Below are 20,755 nucleotides of genomic sequence, written 5' to 3' on the forward strand. Positions count from 1 at the left end.
ATTGAGTCGGATATCTTTCAGTTCAGTTCATTCAATAACTAGAAGTTTGAACTTCCCTCCACAATGACAGAATCAAACTTGATTTGTAACCAAACTCAAACTTGAGTAACTTCCTCTACTTGCCATCCATATTTCTTTCACAAAACTAGCTTGAAGCTAACATGGCACGTTTCAAGAATATGAACAAATATCTTCCAAGACAGATGAAAGAATCTTCGGAAGAGAACAGTCTGGTCTAGTCTAGTTATTAATCAAAGGAGAGTTGAATTCCACATTCAAACATGTACAATTCCAAAACGACTGAAACAACAATTGGGTGCAACAGTTTATGCCCTCACAAATGTACCTTTTTTTCCAGAACTCAGGTGTTCTATAATTTTTTTTTCGTCAAAAGTAATTCAGTAATCAAAACTAAAAGAAGAAGAAAACAAAGTTACAAGTGTCCCAAGCCAAAAGGGTTCATCCATGTTCCATGTTCTTGATTTTCCCTTGGCAACTTTCAAGGTCAATGTTCCTCAATCTGCTTCAACCCCTTCATGTCTGTCGTTTCCACCCTACATTACAAACAAAATATCACCAGATTTAACAGTTAATATATATATATATATATATATATATATGTCTGCATATATAATGGAAGTCGCATCTCGTTACTGCAACAACAAGAGGAAATGCAATTATCAGATATATCTTGCGTTGCATATGCCATACGTATACGCTAAGCCAATCATTAGTTTGTGCAATGGTGATAAATTTATTTACGACATTAACCAGAAGTAAAAATATCTGGGAACATGCAGGAATTGAAATTATGGAACAGGTGATGGTCAAACTTGTATATACGCAATTCACTAACATAATAGCCAACAAATCCTTACGGAGGTTGATATCGCTGCTTGGAAGTGATCTAGAAACTCGCTAGTTGCTAATAAGAAGGAAAAACAGGATATGCCGTATCTTATGCTACGTCAGCTGCTTTGCTAGTTATAGGCAATGCAAACAAGCTCTGGGTTCATGTAGTTTCAGAATTTTGAAAGCTCAGGTGTGAGAAAGATAATTCAGTATAAAATAATCACTCTTATCCCTCACTAATAACCATCACTGTATGTTCAAATCGATTTGACATGTGACTAAAGCATGAGTTCATCCCTTGAACAATATGTAAATACTAAAATTTGTCAGTGGATTCTGGCAGTATAGAAAATGACATAAAATGATGCAGAGAAGGAATTTTTAAGAACTTACGTTGATCCATATAAAGCAGTCTTCTGAATTTTTGTGATTTCAGAACCCGACTGGTTGTCTTCAATAACTATTGTCAAGCTGGTAAACATAATAAAGTAATTTTAACATTAGTATGGTTAACGTGATGATCAAGACTAAACCCGGTACATTAGTGGACAAACTATAAACATACCTAAGAACATTCTGAAACTTGACACACTTTACGGCTACTGGTTTTCCCTGCAAAAGGAGAGAGAATGATTTCTTAAAATATCCTTACTTAATAGTAGTTTTCCGACAATGAAAGACTGACAAAGAAGAGCTACCTAAAGATTGTCTGGAGATAAAACAGCAGTGTCACTTGGAGGGAAGTCATTGACATTACTACATTCAAGTACAATGAAATATCATCAGTGAAATGTTAAGCCAATCCCGAGAATGTTATAATTCAAATTACCTAAACCCCATATGTTCCCTGTTCCTAAAAAGTTTCACCGTCTTTGGACCTGCAGAAGACAATCTTCATGGTAAAAAACTACAACAATCAACAACATCAAAGGTTAAATTAGTAAGGGTGGGATTTGGAAGCGGTATTCAATGAGGTTGAATTCGTGATCAGTTATTCAGATGCATAAATGTACAAATTAAAAGATACATATAAACATAATTAATAAAGATTTATTTGAAGATAATCATATACACAACTTTACCTTCCTCTTCGGATCCCTTGACGACAATGGAATGTAGTTTGACGACTTGAGTGAAAGGGATATATATGAAGAGTTGTTCATCTGCATCACTCTCTAGATTAAAACCTTCATCTTCTCTATAACCCTAAATAATCCATGACCATAAAACTTTTAATTATTTCATAATATGCAATTCCCACTAAAGCAACTTAAGACAAGATAAATGCACTGGACAATGAAGTCAACCCTAAAGTTATAAACTAAACCATGATTTTTCCAACATAAAAAAAGTACAAATGTCTGCCTAAATAATTCAATGACAATTGAAAATTAGCTAGTATTAAGGGAGTAAAAATGAAGAACAGGGAAACAAGAATCGCTTGAAGAGAGTTACCTGTGTTGGAAATTGGCCTATCATGCTGCTGTGATATTTTTTTTTGTTAAAGTGCATGCAGCACATAAAGCTGCTGTAATATCTCCGGATGAAGTACATGTAGCTTGTAAACATGCTGCAGCAAATATGCTTGCTGTAACAGCAAGATTTTCTCTTTAGTTTCATTGTAATCAAACTAGTTGAAAATGAACAAGCTGATGACAGCTTGATATGTTTAGGTGTTGAATGACTAGTTTAGGTGGCTTGTTTATGTGTACAAGCAATGTTTTCAAGTTACTAAGCTACTTAGTGGTAGTAGGGAGTATTTAATGATGCAAATGGCTATAAATGTATTGTTTTTCTTATTGAAAAAATGAGCAAAATGAGCTGAAGCCATAGCTCCCTTGCTGCACATTTGTGAGCAAGTAAAAATACTGCCTTGTTCTGTCCTGTATTTCTTCCTCTGCTTCAAAAAAAACACCAACAATCTGCTTGAGAGCATTGGACAGGGAGTGACCAGAGCTTTGGTCAAGGCATTCAACTCCAGACCAATCAATAAAGTCCAAGAGATCAGCCTAATAAACAAAAAATTTCCCAATCAAGTTAAAGATTTTAAGAATCTTTCTTGCAATTACACCAAGAAATATGTGATGAAAATTTTATATACAACATAGTAACAAACGAATCTTTTTCAATCAACCAGAAAAAAAATCCGAAAGATAATCAGTTGCCAGATTCCTTGTTTTTCCCACTAAATTTCTCAAGTTGTTTCAGAAACCAAACAAATGGTATAGAGAAAGGTAGAAACTTTATTGGAATACTCACTTGGTTTCTTGAATTGCAGTAGCTGATTCAGCAGCCGCCATGGTTTAAGAGGTTAATGAGATTGCTGATATAAAAATTGTCATGTGAAGGAAAAAGAATCACAAGGAGCGAGAATAATTGTAAAGAAAGTTAAAAGACAGACTTTTATAGTGCCCACTTTTAATGGTTAATCAAGAAGGATGTCAGACGCTGCCTTTAAAGTTCAAAGCCATGTTTTTGAGAGCTTTGCCTTGCTGATCAAACCAAAATGACAGTAATTTTTTTCAGATGGCCAAGAGATAATATTTTTAGAGAAGAAAGAAGCCTCCTTTTTGAGACAATCTTCAGTATAGATATCCAATCCAAATTCTCAAACCTCACGAGGCCCAACACCCCTCTCAAGTTCTCAAACAAACAAAATAAGTCCCCACCAACCAATAATGTAATCATCTAACCAATTAACCAACCAAATCTCAGCAGCCCCTTCTCCCTATCCTTCAATCTTTGACCTCAAGTTCTCCTAACACCAACAAACACAGATCATATATCAAAGCAAATGCAATCCAACAGCCACTGACCACAACCTTTCATCATATTTACAACCCCATTTTCAGTCTTTCATTCCATTCACCAAAAACCAATGGCTTCCTTATCCCTCAACCTCTCCTCCCTCCACCACACCTCCACCAACCCTCTTATCCTACGCTGCACCCCTCTGAACCTACGCACCCCATCCCAGAAACCATTCTCCATTAGGTCCCAAGCCGCCCCAGTGCTTTCCCAAGATGATCTTAAAAAGCTTGCAGCTGACAAAGCAGTTGAGTCAGTCAAATCAGGCATGATCCTAGGCCTAGGAACAGGATCAACAGCAGCTTTTGTGGTCGACAAAATAGGCCAACTCCTTTCCACGGGCCAACTTTCTAACATCGTAGGTATCCCAACTTCGAAAAGAACACAAGAACAAGCTGCATCACTTAACATCCCCTTATCTACCCTTGACTTGCATCCCCGTATTGACCTTGCTATTGATGGTGCTGATGAAGTTGATCCTAACCTTGACTTGGTTAAAGGCCGAGGCGGTGCACTTTTGCGTGAGAAAATGGTTGAAGCAGCTTCATCTTCCTTCATTGTAGTAGCCGATGAAAGTAAGCTAGTTTCAGGGCTTGGAGGGAGTGGTCTAGCTATGCCTGTTGAAGTTGTGCAGTTTTGCTGGAAATACAATCTAATTAGACTGCAAGGGCTGTTTAAAGAGTTAGGTTGTGAAGCAAAGTTGAGGTTAGTAGGGGATGGTAGTGAAAAGCCTTATGTCACTGATAATGGGAATTACATTGTGGATTTGTATTTCAAGAATCCAATTAAAGATGGGTTTGGAGCTGGGAAAGAGATTTCTGCCTTGGAAGGTGTAGTGGAACATGGGCTGTTTTTAGGAATGGCTACCTCTGTCATCATTGCTGGGAAAACTGGTATAGAGGCTATGACTAAGTGAATAAGTGTTGACTGGAATTTACTTTCTGTGAGGGGGTAATTTGTTAAAAAAGAAAAAAAGAAAAAAAAATTGATTCTGTGTAGAGTGATTGCAGAATGTTGAATGATTGAGGGGATTTTAGAAAGGAATTTTATTGGTTAATGAATATGTAGTTTTATGGTTATTGCTTTTTCATATTTAAGATTCCAATTTTCTGTATTTTCTTGGGTTACCTTTTGGTTAAGGGATTCAATTTTTTTTTTTTTTGAAAAAGAAGATTTAGTACATTAATAAAATGCTAATAAAGTTAGAGCCCAAAAGACCTTATTTGCATCAGGTTGTCAATATCCTCCTGCAGAAACTTTCGTACATGTGACGTTGGATCAATGAATACAGCCAATTAATTCATTCCACTACTTGCTTCATTTGCTATGCAATCAGCATTGTTACTTTCCCTCAAAACATATTATTTTGAAATTTAAATTGTCATTCTCTATTACACTACTCATGATTCAGTCAGACTTCGACTATACTGTTTGTTGCAAAGTCATTCCTAATAATATCAATCAACAGGGCATTGTCACTTTCCACTTTAACCTATCCAAAACCTCTCATCCATGTTAGCTTCAAGCCTTCAAGGATAGCCCGAGCTTCAATTTGGAAGATATCAATCGTACCTCTAACCATTTCAAAACCCACCAACCACCCTCTGCTTGGTCCTCTAAGCATTCCACCTATTGTTGCCTATTGTCTACTTGTCAACATCAAGCCATCAATATTATTCTTGACTCATCCCGGTTCAGGCTTTTGCCAACTATTTTTTGTCCTTGACTTGCATGTCATTTGCTCTATGTTGCCATTGGTTCCAAATGATCTTGCCCATGTCATAACCGAAGCTATTAAATTTTGACTACTCCGCTAGCATTTTTGAAGATAAAAGTCATTACATTTCTTTCAAAGGAACCAAGTGACCATTGCAAAAAAACGTCAACCATTTGCTTCCTCTGAATTTTAATTCCTTTTTTTCTTGATATTATAGTGAATTCATCTCTTAATGTTGAGTTAAAGAAAAAAAAAACTCCAAATTTGCTTAGGAACCAATGCTTTCCAAATAGACTGAACAAAACCGCAGTCCCCCACCAAGTGAATTGTCGTTTCCACAGACCAACCACATTGTTCGCAAAAGGGAGTCAATGTCATACCTCTCCTTGTACAATCCTCGTTGGTCAAAAAGTTTATTTTGGATAAGCAACCATAGAAAAACTTGCACCTTTTGAGGTGTCACAACTCTCTAAATTAATCTGTCATACCCAAACTGCCTTGGTCCACTAGTGTTTAAGAAATGCTTATACATTTCTGCAAGAGAGAACTTCCTTGCCGACAACCATTGCCAAGAGATTTGATCAGAATCCAACTCCCTCAACATGTGTTGCAAGCACATATTCGGACAACAATATCTTTGGGGAGCACATAGATAACCATTATGTATTCCATTCTCCTTTAGACGTCACTAGGTCACACATGTAAAAAGTTTCATCTAGAGGTTCATTACCAATATACTATAGTTTTAACGGACTCAGGATTCATTATGTTTTATAATTTAAATAATTTTATTCAAATAAATACATGGATTTTTTCACTTTCACATTATAAAATTTAATATTAATTATTGTAAGTGGTTGGTAAAATGATTTGCCTCCACATTTTCAGTGCACCATTATAATGAATGTCAATTATTTTGTTCTGATTATTGATATTTGAGTTGGTAGCAAAAATTTTAAAATTAAATAGTATTAATTTAATTTAATTTAATTTATATAGATTGTAGATAAATTTTAAATTCTAAAATCAATTATGTTTAAATCGGATTGAATTTATTAAACTAAAATTAGTATATAGACAATCCAATAGAGGAAAAAATTATTTGGATTAAGAATTGGAAAGTAACCACAATTAAACCGCGAATCTAGAAAAAAAAAACTGATAAAAAATGGATCAGGCCGTTTTCCAAAATTTTGGGCTTTATCAGCCTGGTCCAAGCCCAATACTTAAAAAACCTAATTCCCAGCCCAAAATGAAAGGAAAGAAATAAAATAATAAGTAAAAGATTAAAGACCCCCAATACCCTACCTGCCAAAACCCACCAAAAGGGCCCCCTCAAGCTGCCCTTGCCCTCGCCATTCGTCGACCACTGTGGACGCGAGATCTTGTTGATATCCTTTTTGTTTTGCTCAATACTTGGGGTTTTACTTATGGATTGTTAGTAGTGTTTGTTAATGTTACTATGTGTTTATAAATTTTTTGTTAAAATCTATTATAGTCCCTATATTTCCATAGAATTTGAGATTCAGTCCTTGTACTTTAAAAGTTAAAAATTCAATTCACTTTTATAATTTTTCAATTTAGAATTCCTAGTCCAATCGATATAGTCATTGGTAGTTTTCTATTAAAAATTTTCAACTTAACATATTTATTTTCCATCAATCATATGATATGTCACATGAGGATAACTTAATCAACATATTATATTGTCAAATTTTTTACAAAAAATAGAGTAATAAATGTAACATCAGATATCCTATCCCGGTCATTGGACTCGAGCTACGAGGATGTTACGAAGATAATGAACAAATACATGTAAATTCGACATTTAGCAATCAAAACAAGCATTAAAACATTCGTAACTCAAGTATGCAATGATTTACACATCAATCCGAGTCTCAAACGAGCTTACGAAAGCTCTTAAAACATCTTGGGAATAAATAGGGACTTAATTGTAAAATTAAAAAAATATATGAAAATTTCAGTAAACAAGAGTCACACAACCATGTGGTTAGAATGTTTGACAAACTGAGGCTGTGTGGTGCAGAGTCACCCGACCGTGTAACAAACTATGGTTGTGTCAATAACCATGCATCTAAATTACCGGTAGCACACAGTCGTGTCGATTTCAATGATTGAATTGACATTTTTAAATCAAAGTAGTTGGAGGACTTAATTTCTAACTTTGAGTACAAGGACTAAATCTTAAATTTTGACAAAGTATGGGAACTAACAACATATTTTAATGCAATTTTTTCTTAGAATTTTTAACCTATTTTTTTATTTTTTCCTTTTTTTAATAGTAAATTGATTAGACCGATGATTGAATCGATTGGACCGGAATTTGATGGTCTAACTTGTTAAATCACTAATTCTCATTAGGGATAAGTATAACTTTAAATTCCTAGTTTCAGATTAAAATCCGATTTAATATATTTTCATTAGGGACCTTATATTTTCTAATTCTAATATGATTTCATGACAAGTTTTACATTTATTCAATTTGGTTTCCAATGTAACAAAATTAACAAACTAACTAAATTAACTTTACAATCTAGTTCTTTTCATAATCTAAGCTTAAAATTTATCAATTTCAAGCCTAATTCTTTAAGAAATCAACAACGGTAATTTTCTAAAACTTTAACATATTCACAAATTGGTACACGAGCTAGATAAATCAAGCTCTCATGACCTCAAATCTATAAAAATTACAAGAAAATAACTAATTTATATGGTTGAATGTTAGAGACCCTTGAAGGTTTCTAATTTTCTTTCTTTGTGGTGGACGGCGAAGAGATTGAAGATAGAAGAGAAATTTCCTCTTTCTTTCCACGATGTTATATATATAGGTTAATTAGTTTAACTAATTATACTTAATTAACTTAACAAATCACTAATCATGCTTAATGAATTTAACATTATCATCCACTAATCCCTATTTGAAAATGATTTATTTACTATTTTGGACCTTTGACTAATTGCCATATAAATCCCCAAGTCTTTTGTCAATTAAAATTTTATAGCGATTGGACTTTTACGATTTAATCCGTAAGCCTTAATGAACTATTAATTTGGTAAAATTACTATATCAATCTTTAAACGATTTTTATAGTAGCTCCATAAATATTTAATATTTATGAACTCAACCTACGGAGATAGAATTCTGAAACTGTATTTTTCGATACCATTAAAAACCACGTCATTACACCGTAATCATGTATCAATGAAAATATAACAAAGATAAGTGGATAAACTTAGAAGATTAAAGCTCACTTTTGTTGGCTATAAAGGGTTGAGAACATCCTTTGTTGGTTGTTGATTTTGAGAGCTAATTAAACTTGTTCTATATTGGAGAACATTTTGTTAAGGTAATTCGTTTGTACTTTCACTTTACTATTAGAGTGATTATTCCTTTATTTGAGTGACGGTGTTTGAGGGGGTGGGGTGCAAATAATTATATAACAATAAAGTTTCAATTATCTTTTGTGAGAGTTGATAGATTTAACTTAAATCACTCATTGTACCGTAAAATTATTTAAGGAGTTCATTCTTCTTTTTTAAAACAATTTCATTATAGGTTTTTTTTTTAAATCATATTTGATCTTTTTTGACATAATATTTAGAACTAATTATAGTTCCTCCTTAACTCATAAATAGAAGGATAATGTGTTTTAATTTACTCGAATCTACATCTTTCAGTATTAACAACAATACCCATACTAATCAAATAAAAACTCAATCAGATATTAACTTAAACAACTTGAAACCATTGTATTTTCAAGTTTTGTTGGGTTGTGAAAACTCATACATAATACATGCATGCATGCAAGCCCACTTTATTATCTTTGAGAAAACATTTTCTCTTTATTTATTTATTTATTTTGAAATACATTCGTATAATAATAGAAATCTATTCTTACTGTACTCATAACTCCTATGTGTTTATTTAATAGCTAACTATTTCATCAATCTTTAAATGCCCAATTTGATTATCCAAATTAATATTGAACATCTAGCATTTCAACTTAGATCTAATTCGCGTAGATCCCCAAAAATACCAATCAATTATTTGAAATAATTTTTGTCCCTCACAAATCAAAGGCAGTATAGTAGCTGTAGGCAAAGTAAATATAACGTTTTGAGAACGAAATTCGTAAATTGTACTGCAAATTGGATTGTAATTTATTTTTTTATTTAAAAAATTAGAAAATTAGTTATTATATGTTAAATCAAAAAAAATTATTTTTTATTAAAATTTATTTTTACTGTTAAAAGATAATCTTTATACATTAATTATGTTAATTTTAACAGTAAAATAGATAAATAATTATCCATTCTTTGAACTAATTTATAGAGTATAATCGATGATACTTTAGTAAAGGAATGATTGAAAATCAGACTCTAAATGTAAATATAATGGATGAGTATCCATATTATGTGGAATCAAGATTTAGGCGTATGTTTGAGAAATGTAATAATGGACTATAAATATAATTTACAGGCTAGGGTAAATTGGTGGGCGACAGTAGCCTCTTTCTTCCTTAAATAATTTGGTCCCAATGTCTGCATGTTTTCACGTGTCCTGCCATCACCATTGCCGTTAATTACAGCATCAGCTACTGCATAGGATTCTAAGGACCCAAATATAATAAATAATTAAATTACATAATTTTAAAAAATTGAAAGTATCCTTTTCCAATCCCCTCTTTGTTGGTTGTTTCCCTCACTCTCATGCCTGTTCACTGGATCCCACTTTCTTTTCACATTTCACTTTCATTAATATCAATTATCATACCCTGTTTTAAATCTTCTTCCATTTTTAAATAATTCATTTCCAAAATCCCATTTTAAATGTGTAAATAATATTAACATTTGGTTAAATTGGTCCAAACTATACAAATATTTATATGTTTTCCAACTTCTTCTTCTTCTTTTTTATAAAAAATGACTCATTTTTCTTAAAATATTGTTTGGTTTCCACTCAAATCATATGTATATATTTAGTGCAGACACACACACACACACACACACACAAAAAAAAGGACTAATCTGTGTCTTACTTAAACTATGGTATTATTATATTTTAGTATTCATTTTTTGTTTTCCTAAATATTTATCTGCCAAAGGAGTTTTATAGAAATACATATAAAAAGGTGATTGATGAAAGTTTGACTTGATAAGAAAGTCAAACAGATCAACGGCTGCAGGAGACAAATGAAGTCGGTTGAAAAGTAACGACAACCTCAAAAAAACAACAAAAAAGAAATGAAACTTTTGAATTAAAACATAAGGAGAAAAAAAGAAGAAGCAAATAAACCAAGAAAATTTCTTCAACTTTATATTCAAGCTTTGCCTTTTGCTAAGAGAATTAAAAAAAACAAAAACAAAGCCTTTTATTATTCCTATTAAAGTTTAAATCATTGAGTAAATAAGTTTATTATTAAAAATTAAAATAAATAAAGAAATAATAATTTTTATTTTATAATTAGTTCATTAAATTTAAATAATATACCAAGTACAAGTGCAAGTGCATGAATAAAAATATATATATTTGGTGGAATGGGAGCAATTAAATGTTAATTCAAAAAAGCAGCAAGAACTTAACCTTAATGGTACATTTATGAGTTGGGGTCTCATTGGACAGTGACTTCACTTGCCACCAAAAGGGGTGTGGTGGGCTATCTTTTCTCTTCCATGACAGGACAAAATTCTTGATAAATGAGAGAGAGAAACAAAGAAGGCATCAGATAGAGATAGAGATAGAGAAAGGGCAGCTATGGTGTTTTTTGAGTGTTTGTTTTGTTTTTGCAGCCCTTCTAGTCCTCTCCCATTTTACAGAACCCCCCAAAACCCAAAAGGAAAGATAGTGTAAAAGGAAAAGAAAAATGTTTGATGGAGTGCCAGACCATCTTCATCAATTCATAGGAGCGTCATCAGCATCAGCTAGAACCACCACCACTCTCCTTCTCCCTCTCTCTTTCACTTCTTCAAATGGTTTCACTTCCTTTGACCCTTTGTTCACTTCTTCATCAAACTCCCATCATCAGCAAGTGCCCCCTCAGCTGCATCATCATCATCATCATCATCATCATCATCAGCAGCAGCAGCAGCAGCAGCAGCCTCAGTTGTTGCAGTCATTGCACCAGCAGAAGAATAATGAAGAGAGTACCACCAGTTTGGTAGGTATGAACATGGAGATTAATGGAAGAGATCAGAGATCCATTGCTGAACCGATTGATAATCTTCATCATCATCATCATCCTTGGTCTAATGATGAAGTCCTTGCACTGTTGAAGGTCAGATCTAGCATAGAAAATTGGTTCCCAGAATTCACTTGGGAACATGTCTCAAGGTATATACATACAAACTATACATATATCCATTTCATGTTTTCTTTTCTTTTCTTTTCTTCTCTTTTCTAATAGATAGAGTCCCTTCAAATTTTGATGAATGAAACAATCAAATTGGATAGTATTAAATCATCTACATTAACCCTTGTGGGGATATCATTATTTATGAGCCGTTGTTAATAAAAGAGAGAGAGAGAGAGAAAAGGGATACTGATAATTAAATAAAAAAAAAAACCTTGGTATAGTATTTTATAAGTGAATAATTGATAGTAAAATAGAAAGAATAAGTGTTTGATATATAAATATAGGCATGCAGCTTTGTAATGGTTCAATTATATATATATGTGCACACAATTATGGTGGGTGCAGGAAGTTGGCAGATCTTGGGTTCAAGAGGAGTGCAGACAAATGCAAAGAAAAATTTGAAGAAGAAAGCAGATATTTCAACAGCATCAATTGCAGCAAAAACTACAGGATCTTTAGTGAACTTGAAGAACTTTATCAAGCTGAGAATCCTCCACCTCCACCTCCACCTCCGCCTCCTCCTCCTCCTCCTCATCATCATAGCCAGCAGCAGCAGGTGGCTGTTGTTGCAGATGAAAACAACAAAAATGTGGAAAAGTCAAGGGAAGATGAGGACAATATGGGTCAGAATTTGGAAGCTGATTCAAGAAATATTGATGAATTATATCAAACTTCACCAGCAAACAACACTGCAATGTCATCAGATCAGGATAACAAAAAAGTGGTTGAAAACAAAGCAAACTATGATGATAACAAGGCTGCTGCTGCTGCCAACAACAACAAGAAGAGGAAAAGGGTGAAGAAACTTGAGTTGTTCAAAGGGTTTTGTGAAGATATTGTGAACAAGTTGATGATCCAACAGGAAGAGATGCATAATAAGCTGATTGAAGATATGGTGAAGAGAGATGAAGAAAAAGTTGCAAGAGAAGAAGCTTGGAAGAAGCAAGAGCTGGATAGGATTAACCAGGAGCTTGAACTTAGAGCCAAGGAACAAGCTATTGCTGGTGATAGACAGGCCACCATAATCAAATTCTTGAGCAAATTTTCACAAACTGGATCCTCTAAGAAGCAATGTTTTGGAAGGGTTAATGAAGATGTTGTCAAGGTACCAAGTGAATGTTCAAATCCTCCTATTGCTTCTTCATCTCCTTTAGTGGCAGTAGCAGAAAACCCTAATCCCATTGTCACTGACCAAAACAAAGTTGATCAAGTTTCTACCACTTCTCCATCTTCTATGAACCTCGCCCATCAAAACAAACAAAGCATGCCCATATCCATGACAGAAAGTCAAGCTCCTCAAAACCCTAATCCGGAAACACCTGATACTTCATCATTAGCTCCGCAAAACCCTAATTCTGTCAGTGCTGAAAGCAATCCATTACCGCCCACTTCACCATTGACGGTAAATAAAGCTCCCCAAAACCCTACGTCCAATGAGAAAGAAGATCTTGGAAAGAGATGGCCAAGAGATGAAGTGTTGGCATTAATAAACCTGAGGTGCAGTCTTTATAACAACGGTGACCATGAGAAGGAAGGAACAGCCATAAAAGCTCCTCTATGGGAAAGAATCTCACAAGGGATGTTAGAATTGGGCTACAAGAGAAGTGCAAAGAGGTGCAAAGAGAAATGGGAAAACATAAACAAGTACTTCAGAAAAACCAAAGATATCAACAAGAAGAGGTCCCTTGACTCAAGGACATGCCCTTATTTTCATCAATTAAGCACTTTGTACAGTCAAGGAACACTTATAGCACCTTCTGATGGGCCGGAAAATCGCTCGCCGTTGCCGGAAAACCACTCAAAATTGCCAGAAACCGGTAAGGATTCATGTCAAAGGGGAGACAAGGATTCAACTGTGCATGTTTCGGGAGGTAATGAGACAAACATGGTTATTCAAGTACCAGGTTTTGAATTTGAATTCTGAATCACATTACATTTTTGTGTGTACGTTAAATTACTTTTGGTATTACAATCGCTAATGACATTATTAATACTACAATATTAGAAATAATAGTACTTTTTTTGGGTTGAAAATTAATTTTTAATTTTCTTAGAGAATCTAATGTAAACTTTCATGGAGGATATATGTTTAAACTTGTACTGTAGTGACCACCGACAATTTGGGAAATGACAATTTAATTTCAGGTCAGGCCTACTTTCATTTTATAATTATTGATTAATGCTTCTAATTCTTTCATTTTACGAGTTTAGTTCTATTTTTAAGGGCCCGGCGAATTCAAAGGGATAGGTAGGGCTGGATGAAAGGGTATATTTTGCTTTTGGATCCTCTTAAACATTAATTGTTCAATTCAATCCTTTTATTTAACTTCAACCTCAACAACTTACATTCCACCCTCCAAATAAAAAATCCTAATTTTGTTGATGATAATTTCAATAGAGATTGTTATTTACTAAATGTAGGAAGGACAGTGTTCAGGCGCAGTTCACTGTTCCATGCCAAATAAAATAAAAACAATGCTGAAAGAAGTTGGGAATCTTTTCAGCCAAGAAAATGAGGTTTTGTACACTAGTTGCTGGAACATTTCAGAAACATAACAGATATTTCTACATATAATCTGGATATATTCATAAATGCTTTTCACACTCTAAATTAATTTTATGCCAAATGTTTTATCTATTATAATAACAATTTTTTTATACATGAAATTGAAATTTTCAACCAATAGGTTCAAAAAAAATTGTTATATTTGATAAATCAATGATATTTTAAAAGAGTTTGAAAATTATTTTTATTTTGTATTTGATACAAAATTTTCAAAATAAAAATATTGAAACTTATCACTTTATATAGAAAATGGTAAATTGATTTTATTTTAAAAATATATATTTGAAATAAATTATCTTTTTAAAGAATAAATTCAAAATTATCATATTTGACTTTTCCTTAAAACTATTTTTATTAATTTTACTAAAAAACATACTTTTAAGTATAAATTTTTACCCAAAAACATACTTATGTCAATACTTACTTTTATTAAATTTACTAAACAAATTTTCTAATATAAATTCTTTTATTTACATATGTTACTACTTAAGTAAAAGCTAACTAGATATTATAACTTGCATTATTTGTTGGCAGGTTTGACCAACAGATCTTGATTATTTACTTACATATTTTTTAGGATTTTGACTAGCAAATCACTATATTATATTTAGAGATGAGATTGAATCAAGTAATGTAAGTTTTCAAGAGTCCTAATTTAATCTATTTACTTTATTTAAAGAGATGTTGCTTTTGAAGAAGTTAAAGTCAAGAAAAGACTCTTTTGAAAAGACTTAATATTTATCAAGTTTTCTTAAGTGAAGAGATTTATTTTTCTTCAAAGACTAGGTCAAGAAGATCTTAGTTTATTCTATTCCATATTGAAGATATGATCAAGCTAAATTTAAGGAAATTAAATATTCATATTGATTGTACTCTAGCAAGCCACTAACAGTACTTTTGGTTCGTTGGAATGGAATATAGTATGAATATAATGACTATTTAATTAAAATAGAATAAAGAGGTAATAGGGATCACGTTGTTTGGTTGATTGAATAGAATATATGAATAATGGTATTACATCGTTTGGTTGATTAAAATGCCATAAAAGAATAGATAAGGAATATATATATATATATATAAAGTGATCCATTTACCCTTAAGTGAAATCAATAATATTTTTGTTTATGTTATGAATATCTTATTAAGTGGATGTCTGTAATACCCCTTAACCCTAAACCGTCACCGGATCAGGGCTACAGAGCATTATCGGACATATTGGACAACTTAAAAATAATTCATAAATAAATAACATTTGTAGCATAGTTTAACTTTTAAGTCTTTATAATAGACCCTCGAGGCCCAAAATACGTATAGGAGTGGAACGAATTTTTTTTTTCAAAATTTCGGCAGCATTTCTGCTTATTTTGTATAAAACCCCCTGTAAGTTCAAACCAAAAACAACCAATACCATATATCCTATATAAACTTTTGTACCATTTCATTAGTATAAACAGTAAAATACTAATTACCATTTTTATTTACAACAAAAGTCTTGTAAAATTCTGATGTGATCAAAATAACACCTATGTACATGTCACTTTTAATTCAAAACATGGTACCTACTTATGAAGCTCTTGAGGATGTGATGAGATGAGAGATCTTCTAGCCGACTCTACCTCTTCGAGTCTAACTGTACCTACACGTTAAAATTAAACGCGTTAAACCGGTAAAGACTTAGTAAGCACTACAAGAATAAATAGGCAGATAAATCCTATTAAAATATTATAATCTCATTTGATCAATATATATTTATATGCATATAAGTTTCTTTAGCTGTATCTTATATTAACAAAATTTAATTTATTATTATATAAGTTATAAAACTTACCTTAGTACATTGATAATTGACTTTGGTTCACAACTTATAATTTTAACCCAAAGTAGACTTTATAGAACACACTGGATATATGGAACAAATACAGAAGTGCATTATTATGCACAAACGAACAGAGAGCACTAAAGTGCTATACAGAGAGCACAGATGTGCTAAACAGAGAGAACTTAACGTGCTAATAATAGAACGGAGAGTACTAATATGCTAATAATCAGAGAGCGTGCTAGAGTTCCTTAATGGCATGCCACTAATATCCTAGTAGTTCTAAACTCATCTACTTAAAACTGAATTTCATACATTTAAATACTTTACATAAATATCTCGAAAAAGATTTCTCATTTCTTCATCATTACAATTTAGTGCATATTACACAATTCACAAATATCACATCTTTTTCACACATATACTTTTGTCACAATATTATTACTTAATGTTCAAACAATATAACTTCTTATTTTCTCCAATTATAATTTTCTTTTCAAATTTCATAATTCCATAATCTATTATTATTATTATTATTTATTTACTTATAAATTTAAATATATACATATATATTACATTTTATTTTTAAATAATTCTATACTACAATATAAGCATTTAAATAAAATTAATTTAAAAAAATCTTGTAGTACTTACAACAAAAGATTGAGATGATGTCCTCCTTCACTCCTTAGCCTTCTCTTTTCCTTTTTCTTCAATTAGGTCCTCTCCTTTCTTTTCTTTCTCTTCAATTTCATATAAAACATATAATATTTATATGTTAGAGAAAAATAATTAAATAACTTTCCTATGCTATTAAAAAAATAAACATGTATGATATAATAAATTCATCATTTCTTACATTAACTTAAATTTCAATTTATTCCATAACTAAAATTATTTCATTTTCTATTACAATCTATACTTTATTTTTATTTAAATTCTACTTATAAATTAGTTTAACTCCCAAATTTTCACTAATAAACCCCAATTTCAAAACTTCTTATAATTTACTCCTAATTGCAATCTATTTCACAATTCAATCTTTTCTCAATTCTAATTTGAATTTTTCATAAGTTCAATCTCTAATTTTTCCATAAATTCAACATAAACTATATAAAAAAATCTACTAACTCTCAAAATTTCAACATATACCTAATAGTATTTTGTTCTAGGATCATAAAATCTCAATAATTACAAGAAAATGAATTAAATTGACTTACCAAATTGAATTTGAACCCTTGAAATCCCAAATTTTCTTTTTTTCTTTTCTTTCTCCCTTTTTCTCTATTTCGTCCCTGCTATTCTGTTTTGTTTCTTCTTTTTATTCTGTTTCTTTACTTTACTTATGTTTTATATATTATATTATATATAATATAATAATATAATATATTATATATGTAGCACCCCAAACCCGCCCGAAGTTATGGCTTGATCCGATGCCACATCAAAACGTAAAAAAAAATTCCATTCTAAGTCCGAAAATCGTACTTGATGTTCAAAAGATTAATTCATTAAGGGTTAAAGTGAATGGAAGTCAGGCACCGTAGGAAACCGAAAAGAGGTGGTGAGTCCATCGGACTACTTAAGTACCAAGCTCCTTCGGATCCAATCCTAGACATGCATACCGCCATTGCCACACCTTAACGTCATGGATATTTCTAGGAAACCGATTTGATTAAGTCATTTTAGGAAAAGTGATTAATTTTGGAAAATACTTTCATTGCGGAAGCTTTGCTTGTTGTCGTGTTATTTTGAAATCAACTGTTGTTTTTGAAAACGCCCTAAAGCTATCCAATTTCAACAGCTTAAAATAAGTATTACCTATCTTAGTAATACTATTAAAACCATCAAAATAAATAAGCGGCCTTATTACATTTAAAAGCCCAAAACCTCAAACGTAATAAAAGGATGTCCAGTTCACGTAAGAAAATCAAACTTTCGAACGGGTGGCCATCTCAATTCCCTCACAACTCCAAGCCCACTATGGTTGGGGATTTCTGCGTGGATGAAAATAAAAGGGTGAGTTTTGGGAAACTCAGTGTAAGGAAAACCCATTCAGAGTCCAAGTCACTCAAGCCCATTGGGCCTAAGCCCATTCAGTAATGAGTGGTACTGGGCGAGCCCTTTTCAGATTATAATAAACGGGCCTTAGCCCTTATTCAGATAATAAGATGGCCCATAGGCCCATTTCAAAATACATGCAACATCAATAACATATGCAAGCCCATTTGGGAGACTACTCAACCCACCAACCACTACACTCCACCCGTACCAGCCATACACTCCATGTGGGAATAGCTCAACCCACCCAAATTTAACACTCCACAATTGCAAATTTTACCGCTCGCTTATCAAAAATTGAGGCAAAGCCTCCAAGACGTGGACAAGCCACTTTCAAGATTCCTCCGTCAATATCCCAGTCCCATGAATCGATAATAACAACATGGCATGCAAGAAATAACAACAAATCAAACATGCATTTAGGTCAATTTAATCCTAGGGGTATTTCGTAATTTAAATCCTGTGGGTAAACCGTAAAATTTCCACTTTTAAAGGTATTTCAGAATTTATCTATTTTAGGGTTTTCATGCATATTCCTACCTTTCACGTACTAACAGTAATCACTACCGAGGGTTCTTACCGAATTGGGCCGTTGGCCCATCATTCCAATTTTGGCCCATTAAGCCTAAAAATATCGAGGCACGTAAATCATGCACTTTGCGGTCCAAACATTGCAGCTTACCAAAAACATTAATCGATTTACCTCACGAGCATTCGCACACTCGCAAATCTACAAAATACGGTTTTCATTTGATTTTTTTCGACTTTTGCCGATCTAGACTAAGAAAGAGGGTGTTAGTTACACACCTATTTCCGACGATATGCTGACGAGATCCACACACGAACCGCCTACAATTGGATTACTAACACGTTAATCTAACTATTCAAATAAAAACTACATATTAACCCCTTACAATATTCGGCCAACCACACCTACAGATCATAGTGAGCTTATAAGAAATTAATAAGCAACTCATTAACAAATTTTTGTCAATGTTTACCACATAATCATAATTTCACTGCAAGCTGTCTTCCTGAGCAACAGTCACTAAATCATTTATAACTGGAGCTACGAAACTCCAAATCAAGTACCGTTAATTTTCCCTGAAAATAGACTCATATATCTTCTATCCATAAAATTTTCAGAATTTTGGTTTAGCCAATAAATACCAGATTTTTCTCAAAGTTTCCCATGTTTCACTGTTTGACTAATCTGACCACTCTTCATTACGAATCAAATTTCTCATTGTACAGAATTTAAAATATGTTCTAGTTTATTTCATTTGAAACTAGACTCATTAAGCTTTAATTACATAATTTATTCAGCTTCTAATTCATCTCCCACAATTTATAGTGATTTTCCAAAGTCACGTTACTGCTGCTGTCTCAAGCAGATTTATTACCAAATCACTCTTTCACACCTAACTTGCATGCTTGTTATTTAAACATGTATATCACCAATCAATCATCACATATCTATGATTTTACTTAAGCATAATCTCCATTTCATCATTTTAAAGCACAACATGTTAGCCGATTTCCCTTTAGCATCTAAGGCACATGCATGCTCATTTGTTTGGCTCAACTTCACATATCTTCCATTTTTCATCAAAAGAACATGAAACAACAACCATTTCCTTCATTTTAATTCATGACCAAATGCTCACAACACAACCAAAAATCAAAATATACTTCAAGAGTTAAGGTAGAATCAAGAAGAACTCATGAACCTCAAGATAGAAGCAAGGTACCAAGAACTTACCTTCAATTTTCCTCCTCCTAATGACCAAATACTCAAGAGCCTTCTCCTCTCATTTCTCTTCTCTAACTTTCAGCTATGATGAACAAAGATGGACAAAACTTTGTTCTTTTCACCCCCTTTTCTTTTAATAAAACTTCATATTTCATCCATTTAATTCTTTAATACAAAAGACATGAAATTCTTATCATGAAACATTTACCTAACCCATTATTATGAAACATTTACCTAACCCATTATCATGGAACATTTACCTAACCTATTATCATGAAACATTTACCTAACCTATTATCATGAAACATTTACCTAACCCATTATCATGGAACATTTACCTAACCTATTATCATGGAACATTTACCTAACCTATTATCAATTTATATCAATTTGTACCATAAATTATGGATATCAAGTGTACATTTTGTCTACAACAACATGATGGTTGGCCACTTCATGTAAAATGGGAGGTTTGTCATGCAAATCCTCCTATTTTGCACTCCTATTTATTTGGCCACTTCAATTTAGCCTATAGCATTTTCAAACATTTTCACATAGGTCCTATTTCATAATTTCACTCTCTTTTCTTATGGAACAAAAATTAACTAAAATTACGGGTTCTATCTTAAGCTTGGGCCTTCTAGAGGCCCACTAACATAATTAAACCTATGCCAACATTCACAGGATTCCGAAAATTACATGCGTTACAACTCTACCCTCCTTAAAGAAATTTCGTCCTCGAAATTTACCTAATCCAAACAGATGAGGGTATTGCTTGTTGCATCGCTCTTTTGGCTCCCAAACTCGA

General features: G+C 32.6%; 2 protein-coding genes and 1 pseudogene across 2 annotated transcripts; 2 read left to right on the forward strand and 1 right to left on the reverse strand.

Annotated features, from left to right (window-relative positions):
* Window positions 1–214: 214 nt before the first annotated feature.
* LOC108473885 (PITH domain-containing protein At3g04780-like) lies at window positions 215–3,384 on the reverse strand (annotated as a pseudogene).
* On the forward strand, window positions 3,345–4,774 carry LOC108473884 (probable ribose-5-phosphate isomerase 3, chloroplastic). Its single transcript, XM_017775689.2, has one exon. The coding sequence runs from the start codon at window positions 3,731–3,733 to the stop codon at window positions 4,574–4,576; it is 846 nt and encodes a 281-aa protein (XP_017631178.1). The 5' UTR covers window positions 3,345–3,730; the 3' UTR covers window positions 4,577–4,774.
* Window positions 4,775–10,993: 6,219 nt separating this feature from the next.
* LOC108473733 (trihelix transcription factor GTL2) lies at window positions 10,994–13,920 on the forward strand. Its single transcript, XM_017775461.2, has 2 exons — window positions 10,994–11,729; window positions 12,097–13,920. The coding sequence occupies exons 1-2, from the start codon at window positions 11,263–11,265 to the stop codon at window positions 13,673–13,675; spliced, it is 2,046 nt and encodes a 681-aa protein (XP_017630950.1). The 5' UTR covers window positions 10,994–11,262; the 3' UTR covers window positions 13,676–13,920.
* Window positions 13,921–20,755: the final 6,835 nt, after the last annotated feature.

This window comes from Gossypium arboreum, chromosome 11 (assembly GCF_025698485.1).
Source record: "Gossypium arboreum isolate Shixiya-1 chromosome 11, ASM2569848v2, whole genome shotgun sequence".
In the NCBI taxonomy this organism is placed as follows: domain Eukaryota; kingdom Viridiplantae; phylum Streptophyta; class Magnoliopsida; order Malvales; family Malvaceae; genus Gossypium; species Gossypium arboreum.

Coding starts and splice junctions, on each gene's coding strand:
- LOC108473884 (XM_017775689.2), top strand. CDS start 3,731: ATGGCTTCCTTATCCCTCAACCTCTCCTCCCTCCACCACACCTCCACC.
- LOC108473733 (XM_017775461.2), top strand. CDS start 11,263: ATGTTTGATGGAGTGCCAGACCATCTTCATCAATTCATAGGAGCGTCA. Junction 11,730..12,096: donor ACTTGGGAACATGTCTCAAG/GTATATACATAC, acceptor TGGTGGGTGCAG/GAAGTTGGCAGATCTTGGGT.